We start from the raw sequence: 15,741 nt of genomic DNA on the forward strand, positions 1-15,741 counted from the left end.
CAGGGGCAGAGGCGAGGACGGCAGTGCGCCGGCGGCAGCGCATGCGCAGAACCAGGAGGGGCGTGGCCCAACCAGAGTGGGCGGTGTTTCCTCCCTTGCTCTAGGTTTTCCTCGCCCGGGATTCGGCCCGGATTCCTCTCCGCCCCGCAGCAGTGGCCAGCAATGCGGCTGGGAGCGCGGGCGGCGATGGGGCTCGTTCCCAGGAGGGGAAGAGCCATCGTGAGACCTCCTCCGCGGGGAGGCTGACGGCAGGCTCGCCTGGGTCCCCCCTCCTCCGGTCCGGCTAACCGGGTTTATGCCGGCCGGTGCCCGGAGACCTGTGACCGCCAGCCCCGGCGGCCCTCCCTAGCCTGGGGATCCACCTGGTCCTGCTAACCCGAGAAAGTAAAACAGCCAGTTGTTTTAACAGCGAAAAGTGGGGTTTTTCAGGCATCGTAGAGAGTTGCAATCCCAGGCAAGCAGGCAGCAAGCAGAACCATAGGCAAGTACTCCCGAAGGTGTGGGTCGCTCTTTTTATAAAAGAAAGGGAGCACTTGGGAGGGGCTGTTATAAACTAAAAGGCCATTGGAGTGAACTGGGAGTTCAGACTAGAGTGGCTTCTCATTGGGCGAGAGGAAAGCCCTTCTTCCTCCTGTTAATCAAACCATAGACACCTGCATGGTCCACTGCCTCCTCCTGTTGGATTTGCAATTAAGGACAAGTGGTACAGCGTGAGACCTCCCTTGCCCAGCTTCCCAACTCCGTTTCCCTTTATTAATTTTCACACTCAATCCAATTAATCAGTATTCATAGATCTAGCTCCCTTCACCCCCAAAGAAGTGGCATTTCGAAGGGAAGAATTGTGCAGTAGCAACCGGATCTCTGTGCCTCTCAGTCCTTCCGTCACTGACAGAAACAAGTCGACAGATTCAGGGTAAAATCGATCCTCAGCACCAACCTCAGCCACCAGGCTTCCCTGACCACCTGCCTCCTCCCCGCCCCCCCTTCCCCCACTGTCCATGCCTCTGTTCATCATGGTTCATCAACACCACTCCTGACAGCTGATCGTGGGACACTCCTATTAGGACGTAAGCTCTGGTCCGGTTCCCTGCTTTAACCCAGGACCCTTGAACAGTGGCCGGTCCTTCGCAAATCCTGATTCTGGTGGATGAATGAGTTCACCGTTACTTAGTGAATGCAACCCGAGCACCGTTTGTATTCCCCGCCTCCAGGCATATGCTTCTGGCGAAAACGGTCCTTCCTGAATCTGTGCTTGTTTCGCTCACCCGTCACAACACTAAACGATTGGTCACTCTCTGAACGAACTAGGCTGTTTCACGCTTGCCACATGCATTTCTATAGGCTGTGTCCTTTTCTGATATTCCTCCACGTGGGACTATTTATACTTCAAAAACTGCCTCCAGGCTGACTTCCTCCTAAAGCACCTTAACATCTACCCCATGCAGGCTCCACCCCTGCTAATGGCATTCTCCCCTGAACCTTGCACATGCTACTTCACTGTAGTTGCCACACTGTAAGATGGTTTACCCAACAGTTGTCCCAACCATTCTGTGAACTCCTTGAGAGTCAGGTCCATACCTTGCTGATCATCTTATTTCTTTTTTTTTTTTTTTAATGTTTTATTTATTTTTGAGAGAGAGAGATAGCATGAGCAGGGAAGGGTCAGAGAGAGAGGGAGACACAGAATCCGAAGCAGGCTCCAGGCTCTGAGCTGTCAGCACAGAGCCCAACGCAGGGCCCGACCCCAGAAACTGTGAGATCTGGCCTGAGCCGAAGCCAGACGCTCAACTGACTGAGCCACCCGGGCGGACCTGATCATCTTACTTCTAATGTCTATCACACAGTAGACATTCAGTAAATATGAAATTGAATTAAAGAATGCTATGTCACATACATTTTGCATTTTTGTCTTTTTTTCATCTTTTCTAATGAAACCAAAACACAACCAAAAACTGAAAAAACACAAATCAAACCAAAACAAAAAAATAAAAAAATGATGAAAAGAGTTGCAAAGAATAGTTCTGAAATATCTGGCCTTTGGTCAGATAGAAATTACAGATTAAAAATATAATCAGACTCACGGGGCGCCTGGGAGGCTCAGTCAGTTAAGTGTCTGCTCCGCTCAGGTCATGAGCTCATGGTTCATGGGTTCGAGCCCTGCATCGGTTCTGCACTGATGGCGTGGAGCCTGCTTGGGATGCCCTCTCTCACCCTCTCTCTCTGTCCCTCCCTGACTCACATGTGCGCGCTCTCTCTCAATAAATAAAAATAAACTTGGAAAAGTATAGATAATCAGACTTGCTGAGACAGTATGCTGACGTCTGACATTGCTAACACTAGGCAAATGTATGAATTTAACTTTGAGAAGCCTGACAACAAAAAGATTAAAAGTGAATCATGGTGTTGCATGTAGAAAAAAAATGCATGACAGGAGGTCCCCTCTGGGTACATGCCTCGAGCCGCTCATGAGAAGCGGGGATCGAGCCCCCAGATGCGTGGCTGGTCGCTCGGACTCCTTGTAGGTTATGCCCATGCAAAGGCCCCAGGGATTTAAGAAACGTTATGACTTTAAAATGCAGTCCAGAGTTTTACATGACCAGGTCTCGTCTATTTCTATAAAAGCCGAGGCTGTCACATTCGATGCGGTTTTGTAAGGGGCTGATGCACTGTGGCTCGAGTGTGTGACGATGCAGGAGACTCACCGCATCCAAGGAGCCGAGGCAGGGATGGCCTCCCTCCACTGTTCACTGAAGACCAACCACTCTTGCTAGGCAGGCATTCCGGGGCCCTAGGTGCAGCATTAGATGGTGAGGCTGGAGCAGAGAGCTGGGTTTTTACTATTTTACTCCAAGGGAGTATGGGCATAATTTTTTAAAGTCCACAGGAAAAAAAAATTCTTCAGAATTCAGTGTCTAGGAAAGCTTGGTGGGTTTTCCCACTACACGCTTGTGTTTATGCTCCTGAGAAACAGTCAGCGGCCGCCTCTCCCTCTCAGCTGCTAAGAAGGCTGGGGCTCGGGGCACACGGGCGGCTCAGCTGGTTAAGTGGCCGACTTCGGCTCAGGTCATGATCTCACAGTTCGTGGGTTCGAGCCCCGCATCAGGCTCTGTGCTGACAGCTCAGAGCCTGGAGCCTGCTTCAGATTCTGTGTCTCCCTCTCTCTCTGCCCCTCCCCAACTCATGCTGTCTGTCTGTCTGTCTCTCTCTCTCTCTCTCTCTCTCTCTCTCTCAAAAATAAATAAAAACATTAAAAAAAAAGTTAAAAAAAGAGGGTGGAGCTCAATTTTAGGCAGCTGAGTTAGCCTCGGAGTCCATATATTTGCATCATTTATGTTTTCATCCTGATTTTTTACCTTTAAAAAAAATTTAATGTTTTTTATTTTTTTGAGAGGCAGAGAGCATGAGCGGGATGGGGTTTGGGGGAGTAGAAAGAGAGGGAGACACAGAATCCAAAGCAGACTCCTGGCTCTGAGCTGTCAGCACAGAGCCTGATGCAGGGCTCGAACCCACGAATGCGAGATCATGGCCTGAGCCAAAGCTGGATGCTCAACTCGCTGAACCACCCAGGCACCCTGGATTTTTTTTTAATGTTTATTTATTTTTGAGAGAGAGAGAGAGAGAGAGTGCGAGCAGTGGAGGGGCAGAGAGAGAGGGAGACACAGAATCTGAAGCAGGCTCCAGGCTCTGAGCTGTCAGCACAGTGCCCAAGGCAGGGCTTGAACTCATGCAGCACAAGACCATGACCTGAGCCAAAGTCGGATGCTGAACCAACTGAGCCACCAGGTGCCCCATGATTTTCTATCTTGATGCTACTTTTCTCTACCTTCCTTGCATGACTTTTTGCTGTAGGGTTATCCCACGTGCCGTGAGGTAAGTCAGCCAAACACGGAAAACACCGAAAAGGAAAAACCCACAATGAAGACCCCTCTTGGGGAAACATTTTTAAACAACAAATCATCTACTGTAGAGAGCGATTTTATTTTCCACCAGAACTTGCCGAAAATCAGAAATACCCAGGTTTTACCCCTGTACTTCTCTCTTTGCCCAGATAGTGACAATACAATCAGCACAATTACTTCTTTAAAAAGATAATCTAATCACAAAAATTTCCCCTTCCAATAACCAACCAAAGTCCACACAAAATAACACGCATGAACTGTACTGCTCACTGACTTCTCCTCCCAACTCTGTTTGTGGTTGTTCCTTCTAAACCCCCGTCACTTATCATCACATGGGATTCTAGCCAGGAAATCAGAGGCTGTTTCTGGATTTTCTAACATTTGGCTCACCACCGCCATGACTGTTTCTTCTCCGTCTGTACCTGGATGTACTACAATCTCTCCTTTTTCAGGACAATTAAGACGCGTTTTCAGACTCATGAGGAGCGAGGGCCTCAGGAAGAGTGGTGCCACACGGCCCCTGGAAATGAAACCTGAAACGGGACAAAGACAGCAGAGTTAGGAGCAGAATGAACGTACGACTTCAGCCAGTCACACGTTTCTTGGTTGCCTCCAAAGTAAAACCCCAACTCCCACTAATACAGTACTGTGACCTTTGTGCCCACTCTCTTCAAACTAGCTTCTGACAACTCTAGATATAGACACTGCATTACAGGGAGGCCACAGAAGGGAATTTAGGAAAGCAAACTGCCTAGAATTTAGGTGCTATAAACATGAATTTTATTTTAAGGGGCGGGGGAGACATAATTGTAAAATGCATTTTATCACTGTATTGCCAAACTCAAACAGAAACTCTAAGTTTTACAAAATCTATATATTATATTAAAAGCACATTCTCATGCACCAAAGACAAGAGAAGGGTGCTGGGGTGGCTCAGTCGGTTAAGTGTCCGACTTCGGCTCAGGTCATGATCTCACGGTTTGTGGGTTCGAGCCCTGTGTCGGGCTCTGTGCTGACAGCTCAGAGCCTGGAGCCTGCTTTGGATTCTGTGTCTCCATCTCTCTGTCCCTCCCCTGCTTCTCTCTCTCTGCCTCTCTCTCAAAAATAAATAAACATTAAAAAAATTTAAAACAAAAGACAAAAGAAAAATAACCTCACATTCCACACAGACTGTGAACATTTTAGCTGAATAGGTCTCTCAGGCCACTCACTGGACTTCACGACTAACTGACTTACATATAGTCAGAAAGGAGAAACACACACACAAAAAGAGAAAAGCGCAAGGAGAAAGAAGAACAATTAATAATTTCTGCTTACTTTGAGGAAAAACACAACGGAAAAAACTCAACTCTAAATGCAGGATTGAGAAGATCCTGTGAAAGTAGGATTTTCTGGAATATTAATAAGAAAACCAATGGAGCACAATTAAAAATGGAAAAAGCACATGCTCAATGTAATTCATCGTTGATATTGTTCATTCTTTTTTTTAATTTTTGAAAATTTTTATTTATTTAGAGAGAGACAGCCAGGAGAGGGGCACAGAGAGAGAGAGGAAGAGAGGAGAGTCCCAAGCAGGCTCCGTGCGGCCAGCACAGAACCCAGCGCGGGGCCTGATCTCACCAATTGTGAGATGATGATGTGAGCTGAAGCCCAAGGTGGATGCTTAATCCACTGAGCCAGGGGCGCCTGGGGGGCTCAGTCGGTTAAGCGTCCGACTTCGGCTCAGGTCATGATCTCACGGTTCGTGGGTTCAAGCCCCACATCAGGCTCTGTGCTGACAGCTCAGACACTGGGGGCCTGTTTCGGATTCTGTGTCTCCCTCTCTGTCCCTTCCCTGGTTGCACTCTGTCACTCTCTCTCAGAAATAAATAGACATTAAAAAAAAAAAACAGTATTTTTTTCCCCAGGACCAGCTGCCATGATAGCCCCCTTCTGGGTGACTACTGCTTTGTTTTCTTTTTTTTTCTACTCAGGGAGGAATTTGTCCTCTAAAACCATAAACTACCCGAAACTTCTGTTGGAGATGACGGCGGTAAAGGGCACATGCGCTTGGAGGATCTAAGTCACTTTGCCGCTGAGCGGCAACGTTGGCTTCCAGTCCCGGTGCAGACCTTCAGATAAGGGGCCTCTGGACACGGCGTTCCACGCCTACCCTGTGCCCTGTGCCCCCGCTGCCAGCCAGCCCGCACTCGACCCCCTTCCACACTCCCACTTGCTGTTCAGTCTCCCCCAAAACAGCCTTATTGAGGTTCCACCTAAACTCCACCCTCCCTCCAAATCCTATAGGAACTGCACCTTTTCCTTGGTCTGGGGACACGCACCATGTCCCTCCCTCATTTGCCGAGAGCAAATGATCTGACTGCAGATTTGTTTCTGGTGCCCGTGGGTGGATCGGGCAGCAACATGAACTGTCTCCTTTTTATTTATTTATCTTGAGAGAGAGAGAGAGAGCACAAGCAGGGGAGGGGCAGAGAGAGGGAGAGAGAATTCCAAGCAGGTTCTGTGCTGTCAGCACAGAGCCCAATGCAGGGCTCGAACTCACAAACTTCGAGATCATGACCTGAGCTGAAGTCGGACACTTACCCGACTGAGCCACCCAGGAGCCCTGAACTGTCTCCTTCTAACATTTAGCCAGGGACACATGAACTAACCCCAAAATTTCATGTCCCATGCATCTACTAAGAGGTGGATTTCGGGGCGCCTGGGTGGCTCAATAGGTTGAGCATCCAACTTCAGCTCGGGTCATGATCTCACAGTCTGTGGGTTCGAGCCCCGCATTGGGCTCTGTGCTGAGAGCTCAGAGCCTGGAGCCTGCTTCTGATTCTGTGTCTCCCCCTCTCTCTGCCCCTCCCCTGCTCATGATCTGTCTCTCTCTGTCTCTCAAAAATAAACGTTAAAAAAAATTTTTTAAATAAATCACTCATACATCAAAGTGCATTTCAAGAACCACTGGCTCAGCTGTGATCATGGGACGTCCGGCGTCACGTACGACTCATATCACATGACATCGCTCATTCATCAAGTTTAACTAGGAACATCTGCTCGTCTTGCAGAACAGTCGCAAAACAAGTTACTCGCGATCCGAGGTTTTACTGCATTCCGATACAAAATTTCGGATGTCAAGTTTAAAAATGTGAAAGTATGACATGAACACAAGTGCTTGAAGACTCATGCGGTGGCGCTTCCACCACCCCACTGCCCTCCAGTGCAGGCTACCGGGTCCCCTGTGTCTGTTCCACAATCTGTTCATGCCACTTCTAATGGTTAATGTAATTACCTACTCTAAGTAAAAATTGTGCAATAAATCCCCAAAATATAACTGTTAAGACAGGGTTACTCCTAGGAAAATCTGTTGTGCACTTTGGCAGGTCCCTAAAAATAATTCCGTTACGTTAGCGTAGGTGGGAAAGACCAGGGAGGAGGCCTGCTTCACAATTTGATTTTCCGGAAGTTCCTGTTCCACTTTTAAGAAGAAAAAAAAAAAAAAGGCAGAAACATACCCAAACCAGAGGTTGTAGCCCAGTGTCTTCCAAGACACCCGCTGGGCAAATGACACAAACCGTCCTCTGGCCCCGGGAGTTCTGACTCGGGACGTCTAGACTAGTGCCTGGGACTCCACTGCGGTTCTGACTGTCTGTTTCGTTTTACAAACTAAGGGTTCGGGTGGTTTTTATCTGCAGGGGCTTTGGGGGACACTGGGAGGATTCAGAGCAGGATTCGTGCCAGAAAGTCGAGCTGCACAATCAGCAGGTCCCGTACAGGGAACAGGCCTTCAGCTCCTCGAGCAAAGCCAAACACACCGGATGAACACACAGATTTGCTCTCAACGCAAATATTTTTAATTAAATAAAATTAAACCTCATGGGGCATCTTTAAGTATATTTTACGAAGGCGTATACATGTACCTTTTCAATCGTCCTTACTTTGAATGACTTTTTGATGAACAGACCAACTAGGAGCTGAACTGCATGAAGCAGGATGAGGCCCCCCCCCCCCCCTCGGCCCTGCCGGGCAAGGCACTAGACCCCCACCCACGGCGGCCAACCGTCATCTAACAGTGTGCTCTGGGCGCTCTTGATGAGCAAACACATGATTAAAAGCAATTTATAATAAAACCGTTTTCAAAAAATACTTTTTGACATTTATTCATTTTTGAGAGAGAGAGACAGAATCAGAAGCAGGCTTCAGGCTCTGAGCTGTCAGCACAGCTTGACAGGAGGGGGTGGGGTGGGGCTCGAACTCATGGACGCAAGATCATGATCTGAGCTGAAGTTGGACGCTTAACTGACGGAACCACCCAGGCGCCCCTATAAAACCACTTTCTAGCGAAGAACTCCTTAGACTTATAAATGCTACCGGCAGTTGGCTTTCTTTTGCTTCCCCTCCCCCACCCCCCACCCACCCGGAAAACATGTTCCTTCCTGACCTCACTGACCACCTCTTCACCCTCCCTCCCTTAGTCCGGCCACACTGACCTCAGCGCTGGTCCTCACACCTCCCAGGCCCTGCTTTGTCCCGGGGCAGGGGGATTGAGGTCTCTGCTCCAGGTGGTCCTGCGTCTGGAAAGCTCCTAGCCAGACAGCGCCCTTAGCCCCTCACCTACAAGCCTGCTCAGAAGTATTCTCGGTGCGCTCGCCCTGACCACTCAGCTGAATCCTGCAGCCTGTCGGCTCCCCTCCGGTATGACTTCTGCTTTCTGCCACAGCCTGCTGCCCGGCTCCTCACTGGCTACAGTGGCTACTGCTTACTGTCTGCCTCCACCACTAGACTGTCATCTTCACACAAGAGACTTTTCGCTTTGCTTACTGATGTACCCTAGCCTGAGCACCTAGGACAGTGTCTAGGACACTGTAGGTGCTTAGTAAACACGTATCTGTGCACTTCAACTAAGTTCCAAACTTTAGACACATTCCAAGATCAACATGGCAATCACAGGGCACGGGGCGAGGGGGAGGGACGGGGGGGAGGGCAGGTACTTGGAAAGCCCAGCACACCAGCCTCTAGACAGCAAACCTCATCTCTGCCTCAGCAGAGGCACAGACCCTCACGTGCCAAGGACCCTGGGGCTGAGCAAACAGTCAGAACTTCGTAGTCAAAGCTGAAAACAGCTCGTGTCTACACTAGCATTATGGCTTGCCAGAAATCATCCGAGACAAGGGGTGCCCGGGTGGCTCAGTCGGTTAGGCATCCGACTTCGGCTCAGGTCATGATCTAACGGTTCGTGGGTTCATGGGTTCGAGCCTCGCGTTGGGCTCTGTGCTGACAGCTCAGAGCCTACAGCCTGCTTCAGATTCTGTGTTTCCCTCTCTCTCTCTGCCCCTCCCCTGATCGCACTGTCTCTCTCTGTCTCTCAAAAATAAGTAAATGTTAAAAAAAAAGAAAAAAAGAAATCATCCGAAATCACCATTGGGGATGGGGGATGACAAAAACAAAAACCAGAGCTAATTAACACCTTGAGAATATTCATACATTTCCATGGGAGGCAAATTCTGTGACTTGGCCTGTACATGAGAATCGGGGCAAAGACTCTGAGCGACTTGTGCTCAGTCTCAGATGTCCCATGAGATCCATGTTCAGAGTACAGCCCTCATTCGTGCCCACCCCCCAATTTAGGTAATGAAGAAAATTAAAAGGAAACATTATTCTAGTTTTTGTTTCTCTCATTAACCTACAGCTGCTGTTGGGACGCTTTTTTCCCCGTGAAGAGCCAGAGAATGCACATTTTAGGCCAGACAGTCTCTGTCCCAATGACTCAGTTTTACGGCGGTAGTGCAAACGCAGCCATGGACCAGTCAGAAACACAGGGCCATGACCAAGTGCCAATAAAACTTTATTGACAAATACCAATGGCGGGGCAAATTTGACCTACAGGAAGCAGTTTACTGAGCACGACCTAGGGTAAAACTCAACCCGAATCAACCACACATGAGCTGTCAGAGACAATCCTGCGCTTGTTCAGCTGTGTGTTTGAACCCTCGATCGCTCCAGGCTGAGTTCTCCGGTTGGAAAGTTGAGAAGAGGTTAAGAAGGTCACCTGTGTCTCTTCTAAATGTCAGCTTTGATGGCTCCTGGACAAAAACACGACTGTCTTCACCAGTCAGTCATACCCAACTGGCAAAGCTCCCAGACTTAGTGGTAGGGGGCAGCCCCAGCCATCAGAGAAGCCACAGAAGGGGGCTCTTGGGGTAGGTGCCAGTCAATGGGTAGCCTGTCCGATCTGACCGAAGTTTCTAACTAGCAAGTAGCCTGTCTGAAAGGAGGCTCGGTGATTCTAGGTGAGAAGCAGCAGCAGCTGAATCGGGTCTGTGGTTTAGGAGGCCCGACTTATGAAAGGATAGTATCATACCCAGGATTCTCTTCTAACTTGCAGGGAAAACTACCAGGTTCAGTGGCCTCTCACATGAAGACACACTGTGTGCCGGTCCCTGCCAGTCCGTCCAGGACATGGAAGGGAGAGGCCGGCCCCTGGCTTGTGCAGACGCTCTCCCTTCCTTTTCTCCCTATCTGCATTTTGTTACTGTTCTACTATGATGATTTGTTTTCAGTCTTTCTACTTCTTTTTTTTTAATTTTCTTAATGTTTTATTTATTTTTGATACAGAGAGAGACAGAGCATGAGAGGGGGAGGGGCAGAGAGAGAAGGAGACACAGAACCAGAAGCAGGCTCCAGGCTGTCAGCACAGAGCCTGACGCGGGGCTCGAACCCACGAACGTGAGATCTGACCTGAGCTGAAGTCGGAGGCTTAACCGACTGAGCCACCCAGGCGCCCCAGTCTTTCTACTTCTTAGGGGTGAGCTGGAGATCACAGGGCAGAAAATAAACCACCTTAGGAGAAAGGGACTCGGGGCATAGCTCACTTCCTCCTTCAGAAAGTTTATCCCAGGGCACCTGGGTGGCTCAGTGGGTTGAGGTCTTGATTTTGGCTCAGATCATGATCTCGCAGTTTGTGGGATCAAGCCCGGAGTCAGGCTCCGTGCTGACAGTGCAGAGCCTGCTTGGGATTCTCTCTCATTCTCTCTCTGTCCCCACCCTCAACCTCAAAATAAACAAAGAAACAAACCAAAAAAAAAAAAAAAAAGAAGAAGAAAGAAAGTTTGTCCTATCCCATTCTTGAAGGATTCTGATATTCTTTTTTTTTCTCTTATGTTTATTTTTGAGAGAGAGAGAGAGAGTACGGGCTGGGGAGGGGCAGATAGAGAGAGGGAGACAGAGGATCCAAAGCAGGCTCTGCTCTGACACCAGAGAGCCCAACTCAGGGCTTGAACTCACCAACTGTGAGATCATGAACTGAGCTGAAGTCAGACACTCAACCGGCTGAGCCACCCAGGTGCCCCTCCTCTTGTTTTTTTGTTTTTTCATTCTTGCTTTTTGACTTTTATGAACACTGCTGCTATGAACATTCATGTATACATTTTTGTATAGATGTATTGTTTTTAATGTTTATTTTTTGAGAGAGAGAGAGAGACAGTATGAGCAGGGGAGGGTCAGAGAGAGCGGGAAACACAGAATCGGAAGCAGGCTCCAGGCTCTGAGCTAGCTGTCAGCACAGAACCCGACGCGGGGCTCGAACCCACAAACCGTGAGATCGTGACCTGAGCGGAAGCTGGACGCTTAACCGACTGAGCCCGCCAGGCGCCCCAGCAGCTCTGTGTTTTCATTTCTCTTGGCTAGCTACCGGAGAGAACTGCTGAGTCATACGTTCACTCTGATCCCAACCTTTTGAGAAACTGCCTGGCTGTTTTCCAAAGCAGAGATACCAGGGGTATTTTCTTCACCAGCACTTGTTATTTTGTTTTTTTAAAACTATAGCCATGCTAGTGGTTGTGAGGTGGTATTTCATGGGGGCTTTAATTTGCATTTCCCTAATTTTAATAATGTTCAGCATATGTTCAATACGCTTGTTGACCATGTGTCTGTATATTTGGAGAAATGACTACTCAAATCTTTGGCCCATTTATAAACCGGATTATTTGTCTTTTTATTATAGAATCGTGAGAGCTCTTTATCTATGCTGAATGCAAGTCCTGTAACAAATATCAGACTTGCAAATATTCTCTCCCATTCTGTGGGGTGTCTTTTTCACTTTGTTGACGGGGTCCACTGAAGTAGAGAGGTTTTTTAATCTTGATGGATTCCAATTTATCCATTTTTTTAAAGAAGTTTATTTATTTACTCTGAGAAAGGAGAGAAAGAGACAGAGAGGCAGGGAGAGAGAGAGAGACAGACAGACAGACAATCCCAAGGAAGCTCCACGCTGTCAGCACAGACCCCAATATGGGGCTCAAACTCACGAACCATGAGATCATGACCTGAGCCAAAACCAAGAGTTGGATGTTTAACCAACTGAGCCACCCAGATGCCCCCCGATTTATCCATTTTTCTTGTGTTACTTGTGCTTTTGATGTCATGTCAAGGAGGCTTTGACTAACTCAAGGTCAAAAAGACTTACTCCCATACTTTCAGTATTTTATACTTCTAGCTCTTCTGTGTGGGCCTATGGTCCATTCGGGCTGATTGTCGCAGGAGGGTGGGGAGAGAGCCCCAGGCCCTCCGCTCACAGGGAGTGGTCCAGCTGCTCCAGCACAATTTGTTAAAAAGACTGTTCTTTCCCTGAATTGCCTTCATACCCTTTCCAAAAATCGGCCGGCCATCCACTGAGGGTGTCTTTCTGGACTCTCAATTCTGCTCTGCGAACTTCTGTGTCCGCCTTCGTGCCGGCACCTCGTGGTCTGCGTAAGTGTAACTCCATGGAAACTTATGAAACCGCGAAGCATGAGTTTTTCAATTCTTTTTGTTCTGGCTGTTCTGGCTCCCTTGCATTCCCGTAAGATTTTTAGGATCACCTTGCCCATCTTAGCAAAGAAGCCTGCTGCGATTTTGAGAGAGACTAGCGGTGTCGGTAAAGCAAGGTGGAGAGCACTGCCCTGTTAACACTATTAACTCGTCGGGTCCATGAACGGGAATGTCCTTCCACAAATTCTCATATTCCGTGTTTCTTTTCCTGGGGAGTTTTCAAAGAATCAGTTTTATAATTGAAGGCAATTTTTTTAAAGGGACACCTTCCCAGTTCCTACGGCTTACAGCAGGACATGAACTGTAGCTGATTAAAGGCATGGAGGAGGGGCACCTGGGGGCGCATGGGCGGTTGAGTGTCCGACTCTGGCTCACGTCACGATCTCACAGTCTGTGAGTTCGAGCCCCGCATCGGGCGCTGTGCGGACAGCTGGGAGCCTGGAGCCTGCTCTGGATTCCATGACTCCCTCTCTCTCTGCCTCTCCCCTGCTTATGCTCTGTCTCTCTCTTTTTAGGAAGGGGGTGATGGTCATGGTGGGGGGCACTTGTGGGGAGAAGTACTGGGTGTTATATGGAAACCAATTTGACGATAAACTGTTATAAAAAAAATCCTACCAAAAAAATATATGTAAAGAAAACTTAAAAAAAAAATAAATAAACATTAAAAAAGTTTTTTAAAAGTTTCAGTGAAGTCTTCCATTTTATTTATTCATGTTTCTTGAAGAGTTATTCATGGTCTACTTTATTCTAGAAAGGAATTAAGCAGACTGATAAAAATATATAAACTAAAGGAAGACACAACAGCCAGGGTGAAAACAGAAAGCAAAAGGAAGGTGAGGATAAAGCAGCGCCCCCAAAACACACACTCTGATGGCCTCCACTTCCCACACAAGTACGGGAGAAAAGATCCGTGTCATGACACGGCCCCAAACACTCACACTGAGGATATTTGACAATTTGGCAAACATTTGGCAATTGGACCCACGAGGAGCTCCCCAGGACGCCGCACGGCGAGAGCAGAGCGATGGAGGTGTCTGGGCTTCTCCCGAGCTGTGCTGGGTATTCGACTCTCCTACACCGAAACGCTGCTACTAAATCTCACTTAAACACACAAATGAAAGCAAAGCCTAGGGACTCAGAGAACTTTCAAAATGTGAACCCCAAAAGCGCTAAGGCAAATTCCCTGTAAAAAGACATAGCTACCTTGGTCGACAGTGCAGGAAATTTTGTTTTTCCATTAAAACAACTACAGACCAACACAGAAAACATAGACTCTGTGTGTGTGTGTATGTCTCTCTCTTTTTTTAAAAAAATAAAACAGTAGGTAAGATCTGCTTAGACGACATGTCTAAACGTGCTCAGTACCGTCTGTCTCCCTCCTTGTCCCTGTACCTGAATCTGTTGGTGGCTGGGGTGGTTTCCATGTTGAATTCGGCCACCGGCACTCCGCGGGCGGACACCTGGGGGGCAAACATGGCGGCCGGATAAACCACAGAGGAAGTTCCCACCTACAAAGCAAACGAACGGAAATGGACAAATGACCACACTACAGGGAGGGGAAACATCTTCCAGAAACCCTTACATAAACTCAGGCTGGTTTGGGGTTGCAAGAGGTGAGGAAAGCTGGATGGAACCGACGGGGAGCTTCCAAGGGACAAACGGGGAGTTCAGAGGCATCCAGTCGGCTGATACTAGAAGAATGTGCGAGGGGAAAGGAGCACAAATGGAGAGATGGCAGGTCAATGGCCCGGTTCTGTCTCTGCGCTGCAAAGTAACACCAATAATCCGTGTGCTTTTTTTTTACATTAGAAAACTCAAAGAAAAAATATATTCATGTCATTCATAATCCTGACAACCACCGTTCACATTTTGATACATATCCTTTCATGTTTTTCCCTGTAGACACAGATTTGTAAATGCGCTTTGCAAGAATGGAAAGACCACAACATGTACAAACCAGCTTTAAGCACTGGTGATGAACACGGGCACTGGAACACTGGGATGCACGTGCTAAATATGGGCTTGGATGAACGTACACCCATGAGACCGTGCTTCTGCTTTTAAAAATGTGTTAAGGAAATTCTGAAATATGCAGACCCTCTGTCCAATTAATTCCACTTCTAGGAAATATGTCCTAAGGAATTGATTTGAAGAGCATGCATGGAGTTACATCTAAGAATATTCACTACTGGCACCTGGGTGGCTCAGTCGGTTCAGCATCGGACTTCGACTCAGGTCATGATCTCACAGTCTGTGAGTTTAAGCCCCATGTCGGGCTCTGGGCTGACCGTTCAGAGCCTGGAGTTTGCTTTGGATTCTGTCTCTCTCTCTCTCTCTCTCTCTCTCTCTCTCTCTGTCCCTCACCTACTCATGTTCTGTCTCTCAAAAATAAATAAGCATTAAAAAATTAACAAAACAAAAAGAATATTCACTTCAGTATCATTTAAAATAACAAAATGTGAAATGGCCTAAATGTTCAACAATAGAGGACTGGCTAAATACATCATTGTATATCCATGCAATAGAACATCATGCCGCTGGTGAAAAGATTTTACATTTTTGGATGTCCTAACACGGAACTGCTGAATCGCTACATGAACAGAGTTGTTTCAAAACAGAACATACAGTATGAACCCACTTTTGATTTTTTAACCATATGTATACATCTGCCTAAAAAAAGGTCTAGACCACGAGTGGGCAACTGTTTTTCTGTAAAGGGCCAGATAGTAATTTTTTTAGGATTTAGAAGCCATATAGTCTCCATCACAAATAGTCAACTCTGCCATTGGAGTGCAAAAGCAGCCATAGACACTACATAGAAGAGTGGGCATGGCTGTGTTCCAATAAAACTTTATTTACAAAAACAAGTGGCAGCCTAAATCTGGCCCACCGGCCAATTTCTCACCTCTGATCTAGGAAAAAAAGTACACTAAAAGGCGAACAGTGGCTCTTTCTGGATGGTGGCATTATTGGTGATTTCTAAATTTCCTCTTTGTGATGTTATACTTTTTGTATTTTTTCTAAATGTAAAAATGAGCACGTATTACTT

General features: G+C 47.5%; 1 protein-coding gene across 4 annotated transcripts in view; it reads right to left on the minus strand.

The window, feature by feature from the left end:
- Nucleotides 1-3,959: 3,959 nt before the first annotated feature.
- The window catches only part of SIRT5 (sirtuin 5), a 34,846-nt gene continuing 23,064 nt past the window's right edge, over nucleotides 3,960-15,741 (minus strand). For 3 of the 4 annotated variants that reach the window (XM_029945348.1, XM_029945350.1, XM_029945349.1), the window contains exons 8-10: nucleotides 14,085-14,200; nucleotides 5,217-5,290; nucleotides 3,960-4,432 (exon numbers count right to left, since the gene is read on the minus strand). In XM_029945348.1, the coding sequence (XP_029801208.1) occupies nucleotides 4,218-4,432; nucleotides 5,217-5,290; nucleotides 14,085-14,200 (405 nt within the window). In that variant the 3' untranslated portion in view covers nucleotides 3,960-4,217. The remainder of the gene's footprint in view (nucleotides 4,433-5,216; nucleotides 5,291-14,084; nucleotides 14,201-15,741) is intronic. The other variant, XM_029945351.1, reaches the window with a different exon arrangement.

This window comes from Suricata suricatta, chromosome 7 (assembly GCF_006229205.1).
Source record: "Suricata suricatta isolate VVHF042 chromosome 7, meerkat_22Aug2017_6uvM2_HiC, whole genome shotgun sequence".
Classification (NCBI taxonomy): Eukaryota; Metazoa; Chordata; class Mammalia; order Carnivora; family Herpestidae; genus Suricata; species Suricata suricatta.